The sequence below is a fragment of the Scardinius erythrophthalmus genome (assembly GCF_964197995.2).
Source record: "Scardinius erythrophthalmus genome assembly, chromosome: 8".
Lineage (NCBI taxonomy): Eukaryota > Metazoa > Chordata > Actinopteri > Cypriniformes > Leuciscidae > Scardinius > Scardinius erythrophthalmus.
The window spans coordinates 12,848,753-12,865,266 of record NC_138228.1 but is presented as its reverse complement, the minus strand read 5'-3'; the positions used below and the strand labels follow the sequence as shown (position 1 = coordinate 12,865,266).

Below are 16,514 nucleotides of genomic sequence, written 5' to 3'. Positions count from 1 at the left end.
AAGTGTGTACACCCCTATGTTAAATTCCCATAGAGGCAGGCAGATTTTTATTTTCAAGTATTTTTTTTTTATTAATTTTTAGGATACTATGCATCCTGATAAAGTTCCCTTGGCCTTTGGAATTAAAATAGCCCCACATCATCACATAGCCTTCACCATACCTAGAGATTGGCATGAGGTACTTTCCATAAGATCATCTCTCAATGCAAATCAAACCAGCTTTTAGGCTAACTGAAATAAAACCATGCCAATCTCTAGGTATGGTGAAGGCTATGTGATGATGTGGGGCTATTTTAATTCCAAAGGCCAAGGGAACTTTATCAGGATGCATAGTATCCTAAAAAAATAATAAAAAAATACTTAAAAATAAAAATCTGCCTGCCTCTATGGGAATTTAACATAGGGGTGTCCAAACTTATGCACCATGTATTTTAAGGAAGAACATTTATTTATTTACGATACATTATTCATTCACAAAGAAAATTGGTGTCCTAAAAGGTTGGATTTTTCCAAATTTTTTAAATTAAGGCATTAAGTTCAATTTCCAAAATATGATTTTTTATTCCTCTTTTTAGTCAACTTTAGCATGGGTGTATTAACTTATGCATTGCACTGTAAATGTTGATCTGTTAACTTACACACTTTAGTGCATTTTATACATATGTATAAAAACCTAAATTAAATCTGTTCATCATAAAGTGATCGTTTCTCTTCGGAAGACTTGAATCATCAGTGTTATGGGTAAATAGATTTTGTGTTTTGAAGATGAATGAAAGTCTTATGGGTTTGTAACGGCATAAGAGTGAGTAAAAGTTCATTTTTGGGTGAACTATCCCTTTAATAAGAAGCATTAGCTCAGCCAAGAGACAATGACAGTGAAATAAGCAAACACATAATGAATCATAATGGTTGTATGACTTAATCATAAAATGAGAGAGCACCAAGCACTCCAATTCATGCAGACAAGGTTTTCAGGAGAAAACTGAAGCATACGCTACAGGACTTTTATCCTGACTCAGTTGTTTGGCTCAAAAATCTGCCGAAAGGACGGGTGGGAGAGAGAGGTCACTACCTGCACCACGGGGATGTGCTGGTGAAGTATGGCGAAGGTGAGAGGCGTAGCCTGCCGGGTCTCTGGGAAGACTGAGGGGTACTTTTGCACTGTGTTTGGCACCTACGGGAGGTACAGGGGACAGAGCAGGGCACAAATGAGAGAGATGGAGACCTTTAAAAACCTGTCCTGGGAAAAGCGCAGAGACGCTGCGCTCAGCTGAAAATATGGAGATAGGAGAGGAGCTTTGACCTTTTTGCCACTTTATAGGAGCTGCCTGCACAGCATATTCATATACAGCATATACACACATATACTGTATATACACTATCATTCAAAAGTTTGGGTTCAGCAAGATTTTGTTTTTTTAAAGAAATTAATACTTTTATTCAGCATGGATGCATTATATTGATCAAAAGTGACAGTAAAGACGTTACAGTTATAATGTTACAAAAGGTTTCTATTTCAAATGAATGCTTTTCTTTAGAACTTTCTATTCATCAAAGAATCCTGGAAAAAATTATCATGGTTTCCATAGAAATATTAAGCAGCAACTGTTTTTTAACACTGACAATAATAAGAAATGCTTCTTGAGCCCCATGTCATCATATTAGAATGATTTATGATAATAGAAGACATTGATAATAATAATAATAATAATAATATTGTCAATATTAATATTATTATCAATAATTGCTGTTGAAAATTCTGCCTTCCTATCACAGGAATAAAAAAAAATAGTTTATAAGATATTTTAAATTATAAAGGCCCATTCTCACAAAGGATGATAAAGGTATAGTTAAAAAAAAAAAAAAAAATTTAAAGAACAGCAGAGTCCACACCATAACTATAATGATAATGATGGAATGATATCATTGCAATTACTTTCAGAACGTTTCTCCAGCTGATGAATGACAAAACTGTAGTGCGTGCTTATAATAAATAGAATGTTATCATTCATTGGCGCGGATGCTAATATAGTTATTGTTATAGTTATCATTATTGGTGTGAACGGGCCTTAAAACTATTTCACAATATTATGTTTTTTTTAATAAAATAAATGCAGCCTTGGTGAGCATTTGAAAGGCAGTATCTATATAGTGAAGTCCACATGTCAGAAACCACTTTGAAAAACTGGGATTGTGTTCATTAAAACTAGAAAATTAACATTGATCTTTGCTTTAGGATTTTGACAAATTAAAAAAAAAAATTAAGAAGTTTAAGGAAGAAGAAATATTTACGATTGTACACTATTTTAGATCTTTCATCAATTAAAGCTAGGGGTAGGCAATGTTTTTCATAAATACTGTTACTGTTACAGTGTTATACTGTTTGAATCTCTCTTCACATCCTGATAGCAACCAATAATAGAAGTGGTCTTCTATGGAAGTCTCAGGACCAAAAAAATGTTTGTCCAATCATCGCATTCGGTTCGAATCAACGCCAAAATGAATCTGCAGCAGTCAGGAGGTACAAGTCAGAGCTCTGTAAGTTGTTTACGTTCATTATTATTGTAATTATGTGCTTTGAGACATGAGTTAATTTAACGGCATCTCTCGTGACGCTTTGCTGACTTTGCTCTGGCTGAGTGTGTTCACGTGTTTTGAAGGAGGCGTGGCTTCAGAGACGCTCAGGGAGGGTGGGATCCTATACTTTCAAAGCTAGCTTGCTATTGCTATTCTCTCTGAAATTGCCTACCCTAGCATTAAAGGTTGTATCAGTGATTTCAGGGCCAAAAAAAAAAAAGATCACATTAATCTAATCTTTCCTAACGATCCGCTAGCTGCCCGCCCCATAAGCATGCCGTCAAAAAAACGCGTCTCTGTAGGCAGCCTAGGCTCTGAGATCTGCACACAAAAACAATTGGGTTCACCAACCACTCAAAACCAAAACAAATAGTGTTCCAACCAATCACCGACAGGGGGAGGGTGTTGTGAGGTTTTGTGCTCGTGCACGGCTGCACGCGAAGTCGGAGCTGAAGAAGAAGCTGGCTCAAAACCTCACAACACCCTCCCCCTGTCGGTGATTGGTTGGAACACTATTTGTTTTGGTTTTGAGTGGTTGGTGAACCCAATTGTTTTTGTGTGCAGATCTCAGAGCCTAGGCTGCCTACAGAGACGCGTTTTTTTGACGGCATGCTTATGGGGTGGGCAGCTAGTGGATCATTAGGAAAGATTAGATGAATGTGATAAAAAACATTTTGGGTCTGAAATCACTGATACAACCTTTAAGCAAAACTGTGATATTGATTCATGATCATGATCCCCTTTGTACAGATGGTCAGATAATCTTCCATTCAAATTGTGAGTCAATTTATGTATATATATATATTCTTAAGTTTAAAAATTGAAGGTTAACTTCATAACATTAGTATGTTGCCTTATTTTCTATACAAACAAGTCAAAAGTCTTGTGAGATGTTTCTAAAGGTGTAAGGCTTTGCGAGAGGGAATACAGCACCCGATTCATAGCAAACGTCAATAAACTCTTCACATTTTTATGACACAGCTGCAAACAATATTATGTCTCTGCTACAGGTGACTAAAACTATGACTTCTGCTAAAAAAAACCCATCTCTGAGACGTTGCTGTAAATAGAAACAAATACTCAGTGTGTGTATTACTGAGAAATCTGTCTGTACTAGATTCTAGGGCCGTGTATGGCAAAACAACACCTAGTGACAGTGACTTCCAACAAAAAGCAGAACTGTACCCTGACGAATCCCTGATGGGCATGCAAAGAAGTCTGAGTTTTCTCCTGTTGTGCCACAACACAGAAAACACAAACACTACAAATGAAACTACACGACGAGCAGGATGAGTGTACATAATGTGTATATAAGAACACAGCAGAGATGTAGTCACAAACCTCACTGTTGATGTCAGCTCCTGCATCTAGCAGCATCTGAACCATGGCTTCGTCACCGCGGACACACGCATACATCAGAGGGGTCATGCCCTGGAAAACACAGAAGACCACACTGAGCATACACCAGACGTATCTTCTGATTGTGGAGTATTATGACAGAATGCAACTTGACCATATTGTTATGCAGGATTCATTCAAATACATTGCTCTATTTTATATTGACGAAATTCCAACTCTAAAAGAGTCTTCTTGTCCTGATAACTAATCTACTGGAAAAGCTTAATGCCACTCAAATCAAGAGTTGGAAAAGCAGATAACAAGTGAACTAGCTAAGAAACAAATGTAATGGCAAATGTTTCCACTCCCTGAGGTCAAAAATGGAGCAAAGCAATCAGTAATGGAAAGAGCACTGGGATGTTTCCTAAAAGCTGGCTCTGATTAATTTAGTCAACCGTCAAAACACTTTTTCTTTCTGGGCCTCCATATAGGGAAAATCTAGTAATGTGTGCAAGCTCTTAAAGTCTGCAACCTTCTGGCTTACACATTTATCTACATTTAGTTGCTTTTATCCATTTACATTTTTGCACCTGGAATTGCACCTGCATTTTTACTGGTGATTTTGCCTCATGAACAAACCGCTTCAGGAGTCTGAATCTGCAAACTTTAGGTTATAAGACCAGGCAAAGACCATTACAACACACAATCACTTACCACAGTTTTTCAAACCCCCAGGAGACAGTTTGCAAAATGTGGGTTTTTTTAGGGCTGTCAAGGTCAACATGCATGTAAATCTAGGATATTAAATAAATATTATATATAATTATATATATATATATATATATATATATATATATATAATTATTTATAATTACATTAATTAAATTTAAATGAATTGTGATTATTTTATTCTACCGACAGAGAATGTTTTTAAAAGAAAACAAATCTGCAAATAGTTTTGTAAAAAAAAAAAAAAAGTTAGTTAATTTTAGATCAATTCAATAAAAGTTGATATAAAATTAAAAAATATTTTCCAGACAATTTTAAGAATTAGCCAAAAAGCCAATTATTTAATTGAGGAAATATGTATTGATTTTCATTGTCTTTTATTGTCACACTTAACATTGGTGATACATTTATTTGATCAAAAGTACAGTAAATATAATGAAATACTATTACAATTTAAAGTAATTTTTAAATATATTTGTAAATTGTACTTTATTCCTATGATTCCTCATTATTTCAGTCTTAAGCATCACATGATCCTTCAGAAATTATTCTAATATGCTGATTTGGTGCTCAAGGAACATTTCTTATTATTATTCATTTTAAAAACAATTGTGCTGCTTAATATCTTTGTGGAAACTGTGATCAATTTATTTCAGGATTCTTTGTTGGGAAGAAAGTTTATGAAATATAAAAGCTGTAACAATGCAAATGTATTTTGATCAATTTATCACGTCCTTGCTGAATAAAAGTATTAATACAATTTTTTTAATATATATTCAAGTTTTGAATATTATAGGAAGGTGTTCCCACATGGACGAATCATAATAATGTGGTTATCAAGAAGTCAACAACACCTACCCTACCATACTGATTAAAATAAACTTAATGCCATTTTTGTACTTGTATTTATGAACGTGTCTGTTATCATTAGTGTTGGATTGAAAACACGTGATACTCATTCTAACCTGTTCACTCATACTGTTGATCCCACCGGGCCCAAGTAAGTTGATGGCCTGGTTGACAAGGTCAGTGCGGCCGCAGTTGAGCATGCGGAAGCCCAAGTCCTGCAGGAACTTAGCCTCAGTGGAGGCAGCGTCCAGCTTACGTGACACGCAGAAACAGTCATCCGTCCTGTGGCACACACACAAAAACATCTTTCTGATGTCTTAACCCTCAGCAAAAAAGCTTGAGTCACACATTCCAAGTTAAATATTCATGTAAGTGTGAATCTTTCATTGCAACACTTGGCTTAATAGCAATAAAGCAGCAGTTATGGTGCAATGAAGGGCGTGTGTGAGGTTGACTAAGCTTGTTTTCCCTGTACAGACTGTTTATGAGCCGTTTTCATTTCACTCATGATGGGTAGCAATATCTGGTAGCTGGATGTTAATTTAATGGCATCACGCTTACTTCAGCTGGCGGGGTTCACAATCCACCCCGGGCAGCAGGAGTCTGGCCGCCTGCCGAACATCATCGCTATCCACTGAAAAGCTGCGGCGGTGCTCTGTGTGTGCCAAAGCCACTCTGATCCACTCCATCAGAGGAGGCAGTACTAGAAACGGCCTGCAGGGGGAGACAAAATGAGATTACTGTTCTCTAACAAATACATACTTGTTATTTTAGCATTATTTATAGCATTATTAATTTTATTTGTACTTTTTCCAGCTTTCATTTTAATTTTAGTTACATTTTTAGTGATTTTATTTGTGCTTTTATGAACTTTTAAAAAAATATATATATATATTTTTTTCAATTTAACTATTTTTATTTCAATTTCAAACTATATTTCAGTTATTAATTTTAGTAGCCTACTTCAACTGAAACTGATTTCATTAACCAAGGCAACATTTCTAATGTTTTTAGTTTTTCACTTAATATTTATCTTTTATTTTATTTCAGCTATGTTTCAATTAACAAAACATGTTTCTTACCATTTAGTTTTAATTATTGATAACAACACTGGTCTTTAAATACCTATTTCTCAGAGAGAAAAAAGCTAGATTTAATATCACAGCAGCTGATTTATGCAGCTCAACTAACAAAAGACATTTTCATGACCTTGGAAGATGAAAATTATTTGTTTTATTTTCTTATAAGCAGTTGAGCAACACAATGGATCCTGATAATTTCTATACCAAACAAGTAAAACATTTACCAAATGAATAAAATGTTCACTTATTTAATATCTTTTAAAATGACTTTATCATTTTCCAGCAGATACAGGAAGTGTGTAATCTACTCTGCATTTATTCATAACGTGGCAATGTTTCATTGCATTACCTTTGCCTTGCAGTCTGTTGCACTGTATTTCACATTTATACTCCTCTGCATTTCATCATATTATAGTGTCAAGTTGAATAAACGACTACTTGGCTTAAGGTAAGTACCATGAGCGAATGCATCAATCAGAAACCACCCTAACAAAAATACCCAGACACTTTGCAACGCCTACAGTAGGCACAATGGAAGTCCCCTCACCTCTCGGTCTGTAAGGTGACTTTGGAGGGCTCTACGTTGGGGTTCTCCCACTCCATCTGAGGGCAGTGCATGAAGTAGCAGAGCGTATATAAAGCCTCGGGCTCCCAGTGGATCAGGCTGCTCTTCTGAGGGAGCGGAGTGCCGTTGCTGTGGTTCTTTATGCTCAGAGGCTGGAGGTGATGCATGGCTCTGGACACTAAATCACCTGCCGGGGCACAAGAGACCTTTGGTTTGCTGAGAATGATGTAAATGGTGAAGGACAGTACTGTCGTCGCATTGACGTTACAGCATAAAAAAATTAGCAACTCCGTCAATCACTGTCTGCTAGTCAGCTGTTTGTAGGTCCTCGGCAGCATGTTTGTCAGTAATGAAATTCTTGGCCAGTCCATCAAAATGAATATTACCCAAACCAGTTATGTAACATTGCCATACCCGTCAGAACCATATATATCAGTCTAATACTAATTTACATATATATATAATTACTTTACTATATAAAATTTCAATTCACAAATTCTATTTGAATATAGCCTATATTCTTTAATGACATCGCATTCTAAACACATAGATATTGAGTTGGGTCCAACCCCTGAAAAACAGCCCCATACCATTTATCCACCAAACTTTATAGTTGGCACAATGCAGTCAAGGCAATGTTCTCCTGGCATCTGCCAAACCCAGACTCGCCCATCAGACTGCCAAACAGAGAAGCGTGATTCGTCACTCCAGAGAACACTTCTCTAGAGTCCAGTGGCGGCGTGCTTTACCCCACTCCATCCGACGCTTGACATTGTACTTTGTGATGTGAGGCTTGCATGCCGCTGCTCGGTCATGGAAACCCATTCCATGAAGCTCCCGCCGCGCCGTTTTTGGAGCTGATATTAATGCCAGTGCAAGTTTTGAAATCTTTAGCTATGGAATCAGCAGACTGTTGGCGACTTTTACACACCATGTGCCTCAGCACTTGGTGACCCCGTTCTGTTCCTTGTGGCTGAGTTGCTGCTGTTCCTGATGCTTCCACTTTACAATAATACCACTTACAGTTGACCATGGAATATCTAGCCGGGATGAAATTTCATGGACTGACTTAGTGCAAAGGTGGCATCCTATCACAGTGCCATGCTTTAATTCACTAAGCTCTTCAGAACGACCCATTTTTTTTCCACAAATGTTTGTTAATGCATGGCAAAATTGCTTGAAATTATTTGGCAAAAAGGGGGTAAAGGTTTTATTTTACTATGCAAAAGCAATGAATAGAAAAACAAAAAGCTCACAGGAAAAACATACATATACACCATAATCAGTTATTAATTTTTCGTTGGTTTTCTCTTGTTTTTGCAAGTGTTTATAATTTCTTTGTATGAGAGCCCAGCCAAAAATTATGCCCACACAATTTTGCATTTTCCATTGCATTATCACAAATAAAACAATTGACTCCAAGCACAAATATGCAATATGCTTACAAAATCTTTAACACGATTGAATAATTTGAATAAAGAGTAAAGATGTACATTTTCCTAGGCTGGACACTTTTGGCCACTACTGTATATATACAGTATACAAGTGCAGTATTTTTTAAAGACGAGTATTTTGCTCACCAAGCATTGTTTTCTATTTTAATATACTGTATTTCACATGCAGTTAATTCCTGTGATGGCAAAGCTGAATTTGCAGGAGTCATTACTCCAGTCTTTAGTGTCTCATTATCTTGCAGAAATCATTGAAATTTGCTAATTTGGTGCTGAATTATTGACCCTTTTCACATTTCCGGGTTTCTCAGAAGCGGAAGTCATCATAGTTGGGTAAACTTCTATAGTGGTGAATGAGAGAGATTACATGAAATATATTTTATTGTTCCTATCTGCTCAAATAGCAAAGGTAAAACTCCACTATATATATATATATATATATATATATATATATATATATATATATATATATATATATATATATATATATATATATATATATATATATATATATTGCATGTATAGCTTAGTAAACCACATACAAAGATATTCTACAACTGTGTGCATGTTTGCATGAGATTTTTTGTAAAGAGCACACTATCTGATGGATGAGAAAGAGGTCGCAAACCTCTTTTCAAACAAGGTCACACAAAGCTCAGCATTCATTACACAGAACATTAAACACTCTCCCTCTCGCTCCAATGACTATTTCCTTTCATATGTGAAACTTTCAGATCATCTACGGTCTCATTTAGTCCACGAGACCTAATTCTTCTGAAAGCGTTCAACTGAACAGCAGTGTGTTCAGTACAGTCAATAACAGACTCTGAAAGGCAGACTAAGAAACAGCCTCATCTATTGCTAAATAACTGCAGCACTCGCACTTGTTCTCTCAAGAACATTTCCCATTTCTGTAACTCCAAATGAATTAACAAGGCCGCCTGTGCGAGATAAGCATTCATTTAGAGAATAAACGGCTTGTTTAACTGTTGTAATTCTGATTTCCTTTGCCAAGGCAGCAGATTTAAAGAAATAGCTCACCTAAAAATGAACATTCTCTCATCATTCTGTCAACCTTACGTTGTTCCAAACCTGCATGACTTTCTTTCTTCTGTGGAACATTAAAGAAGGCATTCTGAAAAAGGTCTCGATGTTTGCTTGTTTTTTTCATTAAATGAAAGCATCCAAAATTTTATTGGATCCCAATGACTTTCATTTATATACAGTAGACAAAATAGTTTACTTCATGGATTTGGAACAACATGAGCGTGAGTAAATAATTACAGAACAAAGCAAGAATGGTGGCATTATAAAGAGGGAATACTGATGAGTTTGAGAGGAAGCTATGTGGACTATATGACAGCGGAGGGTAAAGATATGCACTGTAATTATACACAGTAATTACAGGATTATGCAGAATACATTATTAGGAGCCACGAAAGTACACACACAAAACAATAAAGCGTATAAGAATACACCTGTCAGCACAGAAACACACAATGTTAGCAGTCAGAGGTGGTGGCAGGAGGCTTTCGAGTGGAGGAGAGGGACTGGAAGCCACCTGGGGCACTTCTGTGACCGACACTCATCTCTTATTCATGATAGCGTGTGACATTTCCTCAAGTCAGAGGGGCAGCAGAGGAACTGACTGAGAGATATGCTCAAGATTAACCAGCTAAACAAACACAGCAACGGCAAAAGGTCTTCGACGATTAATCATGACCGCAAACCTCCCAACCAAGAGGGCTAATCATCTACAGGTACTGAAGGCTAGTAAGCATGGCAATGTAAGAAACCAACACAGCAGAACATTTTCTGTTTGCTTGAGTGTCTTGGGTTAAATATGATACTCTCATGCGTAACAGCAGAGAAGGTGCCCTTCATCACCAGACTGAGAATGAGACGTTGGGAATGGAGGATGCAGAATGGTGTTTTACTGTGAAAACTGAGCAGAATCGATTGGCTGTCCTCCCAGAGCCAAGACATAAATTACCAAGAAAAGGCCATGAGAGAGAAAGGTGCTCTGCTTGGCTTTATGTGAGAGAACAGATTTTTTGGTCTTTTTGATCCGTCAAACTGGGATTCACTGGATTAGCTGTAGTTGTTTTATTTAAAATGTCTGGAAAATTGCACGTCATGAGTATAACATAAAAAAAGGAAATACCAAAATAATGAGAAATGAATATATATATACACACAGTTGTAATCAAACGATTCAACCACCATTGCACATAAGGTTTATTGGAAAAATTTACAAGCTTTCAGCTGTCTACTATGAAAAAATTTAACAAAAGTAATTGAAATACCTCAACACAACAAATGTTTCAAGTGGTTTCCCCAAATTCAACTGTAAATGCAATTTTTAATGACTTCTGCAGTCTCAAAACTATTCAACCCCCTGAATAGAATCCCTCACAACAGCACAAATCTGCTCAAGCACACCTGATACAACTAATCAAGGGCTTCATTAGTTGCACCAGGTGTGCTTGAGCTACAACACATGAAATATCTGAACTGGCTAGGTTTGTTGAGTGTCACTTTTGACTGCATGTTAGAAATATGAAATATAAAGTCAAAAGAATGGTCCAAAAAGTTAAGATAATATATCGTCACTCTTTACAAACAAGGAACAGGATACAAAAGCGAAGGCAAATGTTTCTAGAGACTGTTGGAAGCATAGATTCTAAGTTCAAAGTTAAAGGAACAGTGGTTGCACTACCTGGATGGGGCAGAAAAAGGAAGCTATCAACGGCTGCAACCAGATTTCTGAGAAGGCAGATTCAGAAAAACCCTCGAGTGACTGCAAAAGACCTGCAGCAAGACTTGCAAAGACAGGCAGCAAGACTTGCACAGTAAGTAGAGTTGTCAAAAAGTACTGACTTCGGTACCAAGTCGGTACTGAAATTTTAAAAATGTTAAAAAAAATATCTCTGTGATTGGCTACAATGATCAGCGCTTCAAAAACATGTTGTACATACACATAAATGACGCTCTTCACTGAACGCTTACACAGATACAGACGGGAGAGTTTGAAAGCAGGCGTCTATCAGCGGACTGCTTGTGCTTTCAAATGCTCATGTTTTTTAAAACCATAGACTGTAAAAAAATATGGACGTAGTGTCCGTGACGTCACCCGTAGGTTTCTGAAGACCGTTTTTGAAGCCTAAAGTGGGCGTGGCCGACCGTTGCCATCTTGGTAGCGTGTCACTCCCGAATTTATTTATTTTTACAGTCAGACAATAAACTGAGGTAACGTGACGGCCAACAGACAACAGACAAACGGCTAATGATGACTAATGACCACAGCAGTGGGAATCCACCTGTCACTCAAAAGTGGACACCCTTAATTATGCAGAAATTTAAGGCTTAATATAATTTAAACGGATGAGTTATAAAAAAATTCACCCCCTTCACAGTTGTCATGAAGGGCAAAATTAGCTGTATAGACCAAAGCCACTTTTTGCACCAGGCTGTAAACTTGTTTTTTTCTGCTGTAAAGTTGGGCATTTTAACATGGGGGAGATACAGATTTGACTCACTTCTGCATCCAGCCTCAAGTGGCCAGTTGATGAATTGCCGTTTAATTCACTTCCGTGTTGGTTTCAAAAGAGAGACAGGGAGGTTGCCGCTTGATTAAAACACTTTCAAACACATCAGTGTTCTCTCAAACACTCCCGTGCGTTGATCATTGTAGCCAATCACAGACATATCCGATGAGCGCGTGAACACAATGGCCAATCAGAGGTGTTTAAGATTCCGCTCAATAGCACTTAAAGCGTCACAATATTATTATTTTTTTTTTGACAACTCTAACAGTAAGGCGCGTACTAAACGCATGCTGTTTCCATGCCAGAACTCCAAGACGTACACAACTATTGACCCAAAAGCACAAGAAAAGTCGGCTCCAAATTGCTCAAAATCATATAAATAAGCCACAGAAGTTTTGGGATTGTGTTCTGTGAAGTGATGAAACTAAATTATTTATATATATTTTAATAATATTTAAAAAATGTAGGACCATTTGAGTTTTGCATTTTTTTTAGATATATTACATGAAGTTAATACTGTATATTTACACTTTTCAGTTTCACCTATAGTTTTCTTTTATTGCTCTGTTAAAAATACCACTTGGTCTGGGTCTCATCACCCATGCAGTTGGCTTTTCCAGACATGCCGAACAAACATATATTCCAGCAGCCATCAAATCTACAGCAGTTCCTGCAACAGAAAACTTGCTGCTTAGCAGAATTACTGTATATGCTGTAAGAAAAGTGTAGATAAACAATTAAGAACCAGTCATTGGGCAACAGCGGTGCTCCAGAGCAATGAAGCAATGAAATGTAATGAGCGTTTTATGGCGCAAGAGGGAATAGATGCATTAGCAGAGCTATGGGAGGAAACAGGGACTTTTAGGAAAAAGGGGGAAAAAATATTATGGACGGCATGGAAACACTCACTGATGGCAATTTAGCCACAAAGGTCTTTGATTGGTTTCTGGCCAACCTAAAAAAAAAAACCCTCCTGACTGTGGTGCAGGTCTCATTCAGACAGAGCCTAATGTGAGACATTTAAACAGCTATTTATTCTGCATAAGAGTTGATTCTCCTTTAGGGCTGTTTTTAGAATCGGTGCAGTCAGACCAATGCAGAAATGTACATTTCTCAATTAGCTGTTAATGGCTAAGTAACTACAATAGCCCAAAGTAAAGTTCTTGTATGCACACTCAAATGCTGAGAGCAGAGAATTAGTCTTATTTAGATCAACCAAACCATTACATGAACAAATGTAGTATGTAAGAAAAAAAGCCCATAAAGTGTAAATGAGCTTAGCTTCTCTGGAGTTAATTTGTCACTTAGTTACAAGGGAGAGCATATTTTCAATAATAGAAAACTAAATTTAAATATCCACCACTTATCTTTTTTATACAGTCAGCAAGCAATAGCTACTCAATCTGCATTAAAATAAGCACTGTTAAAATGACCCCAGAAAGAAAATTGATTTTTCCAGGCAAATCCGGCGAGGGAATAGGACACAATACGAGATACGAATAGAGACAAATACGACAAAAAAGGCTTCTAATGCATTGACCTTTGGACCCTCTAGTGCTCTGCAGGGAGAGATGTATTCTAGTTAACTGGCTCATGAGTGACACATAAAAACCTATGAACCGTAATAGAAAGATATAATCTATTGCCGTGCTCTGATGTTATGGGATTTATAAGAGTGTAATTATATTAAAATACAATTACCGTATGGAATAGGAGATTTCAGACTCTGGATATGTATGGCTGTGACAAGCCTACAAAAGGTCATATGTGCTTCAGATAACAAGGATTTCCTGAGAGGCAGTGACTTTGACAGTCTGAATGCCTTCCATTCCAGTTTAATAACTTACAGATTTGAACTTCATTATAACCATGATCCTACTGCTTATCGTGCATATTGAAAAAGCACGCTACAGTTATACATTACGTAATATATATTATGAAACATTTTAAGAATACACAGTCTTGTTCACATTTAGTTTATAATATTTTAAAGCTTTCTGCACAGGCAAACCCTGTAAAAAAAAGCAACATACACAAAACCCCGTTTATATCATTATAAAAATAAAAATGTATAATTAGATCAGTTCAGCTTTCTCTTAAAATAAACTCTGCCCTTTGAGTAAGAGAGTGCTCTGTTGTGACTGTCCAAATGCAGAAAGACTCTCTATGTGACAGTTGTTGTTCCTGCCCTTGCTGGAGGCAGCGTACTGGATGTGTAAAGCAGGGGAGGACCGTTGTCCCTAACCAGGGTTCAAACTGCCCTCAACTTCCCCTGCAGGGTCACTGGGGACAACCATGAGAAAGAGAGAGAGACAGAAGAGAAGAGCTGGAAATAGACTAAGCATTTTATGGAAATCTCCATGGATACTGTCTATAAAAAAGTACTAATGGATATTTGATATTTAAGATTTGAAGAGCACATGCATTTTTAAAGGGACAGATAGAAGCATTTTGTGCATATCTGCTTCTGTGGGCTTGCTACGGCATGTTTTCCGTTTACTTTTCAGATATTAAACTGGGCTGTGCATATTTGTTGTATTGGATGTGAATGATTGTGTTTGTTGTTGCCGAGTTCAAGGCAGGCATTGCGGCTAAGAATATTTCTGTACTGCAGAACATATAGTATTGCGTTTAAAATCAATGTTCTCCCAAATAGAACAAGCTTTCTGCTGTAAAATATATTGAATTACATGATCATTCTCCTAAGTAAGAGAGCTTTATATCTAATCAGATGTGTATTTCCTGACGGAAATAACAGTGCTTGCAAGGCAGCAAAAGAAAAGTGTTAAAGTTTTAGAAAAAATAATGAGTTTAAGGCTTTGTTTCTGTATAAATGAAATGCTATCATTGTCATGACACTCAGCATGCATCATGTTTTCAGTTGGCTGCGCATCACACGTCAATGTGCAGTGTACAGGCAACTATAACTGGCTAAACATATGCAAGGAAGACAAGAGCCATAACAATTCAGTTTTCAAAAATATGCAAGGAAGAAGACCAATCATAATTCAGTATGCAAATAAATGCAGGGGGGAAAAAACAATGGAAATTTGGGCACAGCTGAGAGCTACACTTGAATGATGAACATTCCAGCAAAAATTCTATTTTCAATTTCTATTATATGACGTTGTCAATACACTCAGCATATGACTAAATGCATATCAGAACAAAAAACATTTTTTTTACTGTATTGAAGGATGACAGAAGCATGTAGCTTAAATGGAAGAAGTTTGGAATAACTAGGGCTCTTCCTAGAGCTGGCCTCCTGGCCAAACTGAGCAAATGATGGAGAAGGGCCTTGGTTAGAGTAGTGACTAAGAAGCTGATGGTCACTCTGGTTTAGGGAAATTTAGAGAAGGACAAACATCACTGCAACACTCCACCAATCTGGGCTTTATGGCAGAGTGGCCAGACTCAAGCCTCTCCTCAGTGAAGACACGTGGAAACCCACTGCACTTGGAATTAGCAAAAAAGCACCTAAAAGACTATCTCAGACTGTGAGAAACAAGATTCTCTGGTCAAGCATCATGTGTGGAGGAAACCAGGCACTGGTCATCACCTGCACAATACCATCCCAACGGTAAAGTATGGTGGTAGCAGCATCATGCTGTGCCGTGGTGGTGTTTTTCAGCGGCAGGGACTGGGGGACTCATCAGAGAAGAAGGAATGCCCAACGCAGCAAAATATAAGCCTTAAAGGGCAAGTTCGGTATTTTACACTTAAAGCCCTGTTTACAGATCGTATCTGATGAAATAGAACGGTTAAGATAAAAATTCGGACACATGCTGCTGTCCCGAGAATTTTAGGTTTATTTCGCTTTCCCCAAAACCTCTAGAATGGGTGTATAGGTGCACTGGAACAATCCTTCATAAAACGCATTAAACTTTCGTTTACAAAGACCTGAAACTCACCGAGTGGTCAGGGGTGTTCACTGATATGCTCACACAAAAATCGCTGCAAAAGATGCTTTCCAACAGGTTTTATTGTAGTTTTTGTCCAACTCCATTGACTTGTATTGAATGTGCTGTGTGAGGTACGGTATTACTCCGCCGCTTCTTCTTCTGCTTCTTCTGTGTATTCAATGAAATGCCAGCGGTTTGCTTGCAATTGGCAAAGGTGCATTATCGCCACCAACTGGGCTGGAGTGTCTATTATTCAAGCTCTCAACGGAAGAATCTACGGGTGTGAGACGTTTGGAAAAATAGATCCACAGTTTTACAACGAATGGTAAAACACCTGTTGGAAAGCATCTTTTGCAGCGATTTTTGTGTGAGCATATCATTGAACACCCCTGACCACTCGGTGAGTTTCACATCTTTGTAAACGAAAGTTTAATGCGTTTTATGAAGTATTGTTCCAGTGCACCTATACACCC

General features: G+C 37.4%; 1 protein-coding gene across 3 annotated transcripts in view; it reads right to left on the bottom strand.

Annotated features, from left to right (window-relative positions):
- The window catches only part of btbd11b (BTB (POZ) domain containing 11b), a 69,831-nt gene that overhangs the window by 8,875 nt on the left and 44,442 nt on the right, over positions 1 to 16,514 (bottom strand). For all 3 annotated transcript variants that reach the window (XM_081372462.1, XM_081372463.1, XM_081372464.1), the window contains 5 exons: positions 7,123 to 7,327; positions 6,055 to 6,207; positions 5,610 to 5,775; positions 3,919 to 4,008; positions 1,073 to 1,174 (listed from right to left, as the gene is read on the bottom strand). In XM_081372462.1, coding sequence (XP_081228588.1) covers positions 1,073 to 1,174; positions 3,919 to 4,008; positions 5,610 to 5,775; positions 6,055 to 6,207; positions 7,123 to 7,327 — 716 coding nt within the window. The remainder of the gene's footprint in view (positions 1 to 1,072; positions 1,175 to 3,918; positions 4,009 to 5,609; positions 5,776 to 6,054; positions 6,208 to 7,122; positions 7,328 to 16,514) is intronic.